The sequence below is a fragment of the Eufriesea mexicana genome, unplaced genomic scaffold, assembly GCF_001483705.2.
Source record: "Eufriesea mexicana isolate 0111107269 unplaced genomic scaffold, ASM148370v2 scaffold925, whole genome shotgun sequence".
NCBI classification, from domain to species: Eukaryota; Metazoa; Arthropoda; class Insecta; order Hymenoptera; family Apidae; genus Eufriesea; species Eufriesea mexicana.
The window spans coordinates 834,454-842,178 of NW_016909095.1; the positions used below are offsets into that span (position 1 = coordinate 834,454).

General features: G+C 52.9%; 1 protein-coding gene across 1 annotated transcript in view; it reads left to right on the top strand.

The window, feature by feature from the left end:
• The window catches only part of LOC108547260 (leucine-rich repeat-containing protein 24), a 3,579-nt gene extending 315 nt beyond the window's left edge, over positions 1–3,264 (top strand). The window contains exons 2-3 of the mRNA XM_017899699.1: positions 1–856; positions 2,070–3,264. The exon at positions 1–856 is cut by the window's left edge and continues 7 nt beyond it. Of these exons, the coding sequence (XP_017755188.1) occupies positions 1–856; positions 2,070–3,264 (2,051 nt within the window). The remainder of the gene's footprint in view (positions 857–2,069) is intronic.
• The last annotated feature ends 4,461 nt before the right edge of the window (positions 3,265–7,725 follow it).

Here is a 7,725-nt window from a genome sequence, read left to right on the forward strand (position 1 = left end):
AAGAGTGGGTGGAGTGCGCGAATCGGGACCTGAAGGGGCTGCCGCAGGGGGCCAGGGAGGAGACGCAGGTGTTGGATCTGTCGAACAATCATCTGGTCAGTCTGCCACCGGAGAGCTTTCAGACGCTGGGTCTGATCAATCTGCAGCGACTATACCTGGGTAGATCGCACATCAGTCGTATAGCGTCGAGGGCGTTCGTCGGGCTGGTAGGGCTGGTGGAGTTGGATCTCTCGGAGAACCTGATCGAGGAGATACCTAGCGAGACTTTCCCCTCCTACTCGAATCTGATGAAGCTGCTGCTGAACGGGAATCCCATACGGGAGATCCGGCGAGGAGCGTTCCAGCATCTGGCGCATCTGACCAACCTGGAATTGAGCCAGTGCCGGCTGGAGAATATCGAGCAGGGGGCGTTCGACGGCCTCCACCTGCTCGAGTGGCTACGACTCGACGGCAATCGATTGACTCGCGTGCCCGATCTCACGCTCCCCCTCGGCGGTAGCCTTCGGGGACTCACGCTGCACAACAATCCCTGGCTCTGCGATTGTCGGCTGCAGGCCACGCAGGCTTGGCTCAACGAGTCCGCGCCGGCTGCCCCCCAGGAGTCGGAGCCCGTTTGCGACGCACCCCCCAAGCTCCGCGGCAAGCAGATCAAGGCCGTGAAGTTGAACGAACTCGCCTGCCTGCCGCAGATCGATCTACAGGAGCGAGTCGAGGCCTACGAGGGGGACAATGTCACGCTCAAGTGCGACGTCTACGCTGTACCGGCTGCCAAGCTCACCTGGTGGTTCAACGGCGAACTCTGCGAATTGCAGAACGAGGAAGACTCGCCGTCTATCTCCTCCACCACCTATCCCCGGTGAGTACTACGCGTTCCGTTTCGAGCATCGATTTCGAATTACAACTTGCACGAATAAACGTTTGCTTGCAAATTCACGCGGAAAACGATAGCCAGCGAAACGATATTTCGACCCGCTAAACGGTCCGAATATTTATTCCGAATATCGCGTTATTGACGGAACAGCAACAGTAGCTGTCGGAATGAGCGAGGAATATCAAAATTCTCCGTGGAAAAACAATTCTGACTATTTCTTCCTATCGATGAAACGCAGTATCGCGAGTAGTTCTCGTACGCGATCGTTTGCAACCTAAATAAAGCTCCGATAACATTCCGATATTTCTCTCGTTCGGAACTCCCGTTGTTCCCCTTGTTCCCGTGGACAACGTATTTCCGCTCGTCGTGGGAGGAGAGCCAGTTCTTCCCCTGTTATTACGTCGGAATCGTCCGTGAAAATTGCGTTCCGAGCCGTCTCGCCAACTTCGCCGCAGTCGTTCCTTCGTTTCGCAGTTCAAGTTGCTCCGGCTTCCGCCGAAAGGCGCTAGTCACGCTCGTTAATCACGAAAGTATTCTAATTAACGACGGCAGAGACGTCGACGATGACGCGAGAGAACGGCACGTATCCCGCTCGTTCGACGATTTTTAACGACGTCCCCGCGAGATTTTAAAGCTTTTCTCACCGCGAATTTTTCCAAGGCCGACATAGTGCTTGTCTAATAGAACGACGCGCGACTTATAGCCTGTCGTTAACGAAACTTTCGCCTCGTTAATAATCCGAATCGCACGCGAGTAGTCCTGCTCGTAACCGCGACGGTATCGCGGCCGCGTTGTTTTCATCGCGAGACGCGGTGTCGCGCGTCGCCTTTTTAAATGGAAGCTTTTAACCAAGCTTGTTTCCAATTGAACGCGTACCGCGAGACTCCGCGAGATTTCCAAGGCATTTACCTTCGAAATGCCGAACCGGCGCCGTTAAAAGGGGATAAAAATTCCGCGGCCCGGAATTCAGCAGGGTATTTTCCCACCGTCGCGATTCCAGCGGAACGCGAGAGAAAGCCGTTATTAACCGAGACACGATTCTGATTTCAAATTATACGGGTTTCCTTTGAAACGAGATTCATTCGCGGCCAGGTATTAACTCGCATTTTCGCGATTACGCCCGTCGCGACCCCGCGGCCATGCGAAGCGTGTGAAAAAGGAGGAACCGAGATCGACAGAGTTTCGCGATTTGTTGCAGGTACGTCTACAGGCAGCGAGGCGGAACTAACATGAGCAGCGCCCTGCTGCTCTACTCCGTGGAGTCTTTGAACGAAGGCACGTACACTTGCGTGGCCGAGAACGGAGCTGGCTCGGCGGAGGCCAATCTCTCTCTGCGAGTGCTGTTTCAGGAGAAAATAACCGTGGAACCACCCAGCGATCACTCCAGGTCGGGGTACGTCGTGGCCATAGCCGCGGGTGCCCTCGTGGGCACCCTGTTCGCGCTGGGCAGTCTGATCGGTAGCATAGCGTTCTGCGTGCGCAAACGTCGTCGAGATCGCAAGAGGAATTCCAAAGCTCTGGTGTCGCAGAACAAATCGGTCATGCCTATCACCAAGGACACCACGACCAGTTTACCGTGTAGAAAGGGGAACGGGAGCTTGATAGGCTTGGAACACCAGCAGATGGTGTCGTACACCGAGAGGGAGCTGAACAGAGCCGCGACTCTGGAACGCAGGGAACACAGGAACCTAGAAGAGCCTTATTGCAGTCCGGTGTCGAAATATCTGACGGAACCCGATCTGATCAACGAGGTTCCAGAGACGACGGACGTGGGATACGGTCAGTTGTATCGCCATCAACCAGGCGAGAGACAGATTCTGGAATACGACTCCGGATACCCGCTGCAACCCGACCTACGCCCATCGAATATCCCGCAGCTGAGCTATCTCGATCAAGACGGTTACCCGTTGAACTTTGGCCTACCCAAGATCCCGTTCAGCGCCGCGAGCACGTTGCCGCGTCTTAGGCAAAGGATGCCGGTCGAAGGTTCCGCGGTGGCGCCACCGGCTAGGTACTCCAGGGAGGCAGAGTTCCTCGCCAGATCGCCGGGATACGACCCCGTGCTGCCTAGAACCGACACCAGGTACACCGCCGAGGGATACCCGTACCCTGTTCAACAACCACTGCCGATTCAACCGGTCGAGCAACCGATCCAACAGCAACTACCCGTTTCTCCGGTATCGCCGGTAGCCGTGTTCCCCGAGGTGCCCTTCATCCCATCTCCACCAGCCGCGTACAGGGGCGAGACGACGCCGCTTTCGCCGAGATCCTTGCTGAGCAAAACTGCGCGAGAAGCTGCCGCAGCCGCGGTTGCCAGAGCGGAGGACCTCCAGCCGCCTCATCATCCGGAGAGTCCTGACGAGGGCTACGTCGGCGACGCGATGGACGTCTAAGGTGGATCTGGGATCGAAGAGATCGTTTCGATCGTGGGAAATTGGAAGGAAGGTTAGTCGAATCGAAGACGATTCGTGTTTGAAGAAAAAGACAGCTCGGATCGTTCGATTTCGCTGATTCGAGGAAGTTCGGTTCCAACGTTGTTCCCTTTCGAGACATCGGATCGGATTATCGTGGTTCCCGTGAGAAGAGGAAGCGATCCGTCGTGCACGCGAAACGAGGGAACTGTCGGGTCGTACATTCGGACAAATTAATCCGAGGAAAACAAGGCCCCGGACACGATTGGCAGAGCAAGAAACCCGCGGAGACGTTGCCTCCATCGTCGTCATCCGGCAGAATAGATATCAGACGTTGTGCGGCCAAAGTGCCGGTTGAGCAGGAACAAAAGGAGTCGTAGGAGCGGAGACGTAATGGATTAATCAGGTGCCAGGCTTGCCGGATGTCCCGAATCACGTGTCTACGAATAATAATTTCTCGTCAGTGCCAGGTCTCCGTGTTCGAAGGACGGACAGCGTTACTAATCGAATTCCGTTCCTCGCCGAACGGTTAGGTACACGTCCCACCCGTTCAGCCGCATTTTGCGCCAGATTTTCCCGTTTCCAAGGTACCCGTTGTACGCGTGGTATGCGTGTACGTTTCGCTGGGAAATCCAAGTTTTATTCGCGGAACGGGCGTAGGAAATTCGCGAAACTTTACGTGGAAATTACGCGAATTGGAAGAACAAGCGGACGATTTTTCGGCGACAACGATCGGCGAACCGATCCACGTGGATCGTCGCTCGATCCAGTGACTGCAGCCGGGAATTTTCGAACGCTTCCGTGATGGTGTCTCGGCGTTACTCGGCCACTCCCGCCAATCCCGCCTCGCAATGTGGAATTCCCTGGAACGGGAAATACGCGGACGGTGCGCCGGCCAGAGGAATCGAATTTTCGGAGAGCTTACGGCAGCGGATGAACGCAAACAAGCGGCCGCGAACGCAGCCGGAATTTTGAAAATCGCCCGAGTCGCGGTCCGATCGAAGCTGATCTGACCAACCAACCGAAGAACGTCGGCCTTTCCCGTCGTATTATTACGACCTATCACCCCCTCGACCATGGTCGGAAATTGGAAACATTCACGGAATTAACTCTGCCCTGTCGTTGGTAACCGTGCTCGACTTTCGTCAGAGATACGCGTTCGATAGCAGCAGGGATCCTCGACGTGGAGACACAGTCGGAGAAGGAGTCTATACGTAGGATAAATGTGACGAGTGCGTGTGAAAGTGCTAGAAAGGGATTAAGCGAGAAGTGTAGAACGAAGTAAAATAGCAAATGGGGTACGGCCCACTTTAAACCTTAAGAATATTCTTTCGTGAACAGAGACAAATACCTTGCGTCGCTGAAATGTACGTCTTTCATCGTACTCGGTACCTCTAACAGTAACAGATGCAAATGCGTAGAATACGGACACGTTTCCAGCCCCTGGAAGCGGCAAGACGAGTGCAAAGTGCGAGAGAAATCTGATGGAGAGACAAAAAGAGGGGAGAGAAGGAAGAAGAGTACACCCTGTTTACGAGTCGGTAGACGGCTCGTTCGATATCTGCTCAAGCTCATACGCATCCTTCATCCTGATCGCCCGCCATCCCCAACTCCTTCCCCCCGATCACTTCCGTTTTAGGCTAATCAATTGTATCGTTATTAAAGTTTACTGCATCGTCGGTTTCGCAAGAAACGAACACTCTGTACCGTCTGGAAACTTCCGACGGAGGGTTCTAGCAAATCTGCCGTAGTGATAATAACGTTAACTCGGTGTTTAAGACTGGTGAACTGTGCGAGGTTACGCGAGCCAGCGACGGGCCTTACCTAGCCCGATGTACAGAACCGTTGAATATACGCATATATGTATAAATTCGTAACACCAACTCTCGCAGACACACGCGAACGAACATACAAACGCGTACACGGAACGCCCACGAGAACGGTATATACATATTATATATATTATATATATAAATATACGTATACACACGTCGATATAAATACGCGGATATGAGGGTTGATCGAAACACCTGGACACGCGAAACGTAGATATTTTTTAAGGGTGTCATCGAGCCTAAGACGCGCGACCAAAACAGCCGCACGGTCTCTCCTCGTTCTGTATTCGTTATCGAGTGTGCGTAATCGTCGTGTAACCGAGTTTAAGAATTCGATCGTCAGCGATGCTTCGCGACACCCGTTCAACCCCAAGACTAATCGTCACCCTCGACCACCCCCGACGTTTTGTACGGTTATCTCGCAGCAAGTGTTACTAGACCGGGTCATCGAATCTTCATCGCGACTCTCACACCGCTCACCAAGAAACCCCCAGTCCAGCCCAGACGCTTCGCGGAACATTTCCCATGGAACCCCAGAAAGTCTGGCCGGGTGTCGCGAAGCGAGCCGCGCGATGGCCAAGCGGTAAGGCCGATTCGTCTAGGTACTAAACAGAAGACCGATCTTCTTCGTCGCGCGTGACGGAGGCGCGCGACGACCGAGCGTAATAAGAGAGCCGTTGATCTAGCGTTAGGGTTACGAATTACGATAAGTGGATGGTACTGCCGGACGCGGCGGAAGGATGCAACGTCTGGATCGAAGGGCAGCCGATTTCCAAGATTACGCGAACACAGCTGCCCTCCTTTCTGCCTTGTCAATCATCGGCCGATTCACGGCCGAGCGGTGTTTGCTTTACGGTCTGCCGAGGATCGAACCCCGGCCCCGGCCATTAAGGGTTCCTAGAGCTCCGAGTTGCGAGCTCGGCCGCGCGGAAACGGCCACGACGAGCATCGAGCGTGAAACGGCCGCTCGAATCCGCATCCTTCCGATCTCACCGCGCCAGATCCTCTGGCCCCCTCGAGTTTTCCCTTCGATACGTCGCTCCAGAGACCCCCCGCGACTCGTGACATGGCGCACATGCATCTATACACACATCCACGTTCACGACACACGGTAGATGTCACGCGTATAAGTTGGAGACAGCGTCAGCTACATACAGGGTATCCGGGTGATTCGTGAAAGGATCGTCGAGATGGTAACTTAGTTAGTCGTGACAATAGCAAGTGATACTAGGGATCAGTGGGAACCTTGTTTTCATATTCGCTCCCGAAGACACTCCCGGTTGTACAAAGGAAGCCAAGATCATTCGAGAACTAACGCGATTTCTACCCGGTCTAATGTCATAGTCCACGCTCATCCGTGTTCGTGTTAGGGAGACGAAACGAGGATTAAATGAGGATCGAACGAAATTCTTCTCCCGCCTTTCCGCCAATCTGCGATAATCGCGAATAGAGTCCTGTTTCGGGATGATCCGTTTTCGCATTTCTTTTTTATTTTTATTTTTATCTGTAACGCGTTTTTGGGGGAGCAAAAGGGGGAGCTGCGAGTGGGAGCAGCGAATCGCGTTTGTCATTGCGACAGATCGGAACGGGATCGCGCGGTACTCGATGAAAGTTTCGATAGAGAATTTCGCGGTGATATATCAAACGTATAATTTGCGTGGCACATCCGTACGCGGCGCACGCAGGCTAGCAATAAAATTTTCAGGAAAAAATCGCCGCTGCCCGGCCACGGACGCGCCGTAATTCTCGACCGCGGGAACGGCGCTTTTGAGTTATATCGCGGTCCAGATTATTTGGCACGACCCGCGCGGAATTAGGTTTACGATCTTCCCAGGACCTCGTCTCGTTTTCCTGTCGCGTCGATATCAAGGGCCTATATCTTCCTGTGATCCTCGACTTAACCCCTCCTCTTCCTTTCGAATTTCCTGCCTTTCGCTTCATCTCTTTTCCCCCCCGTTCTTTTTTCCCCATCTTTTTCGTTCTTCCATCCAGTGGAGCATTTACACGAATTCTCTTGATTTTCCCGCTTCGATGCTGCAACGCGCGATGAGTTTGTTGTACCTTTTTCGGATTAATTTGACGCATTTCGTTTCGTCGAATTTTTCCCCGCTTTTAAATCGTCCTGCCAGAGAGCTCACTGGCGTATTAACTCGAGTTCCCGATTCGTGAAAATCGTTTCCCCTCCGATAATCGACGGCGAATTTATTGTTCGTAACGCGACAATCAAACGTTAAAATTAAAAAAGGAAAAAAATTTTAAAAAAAGAAATGGGAAAAGAGGAAAATGGGAAACAAGTCCCGGGCGAGAGAGGTTCTCGTCACGGTGGTATACACGAGCGCGCGCGTCCCCAAATACGTCGAAATTTCGTTCGTTTATATCGCGCGGCATTTAATTCTCCTTTTTCTGCCATTCTCTTCAATTTCATCGTTCGTTTTACCCCTTTCAAATCTTGCTTTCCGCGAAATATTAAACAAACATTTCAAACTTGAAATTTTTATTTGCCCCACAGCTCTCCCTCTACCGAAACAAACTTCCGGCATTCTCGCAGGATATTTTGATAAAACCCGGATCAAACTTTGCCGCGGAAATATTAAACCTCCGCGTATGC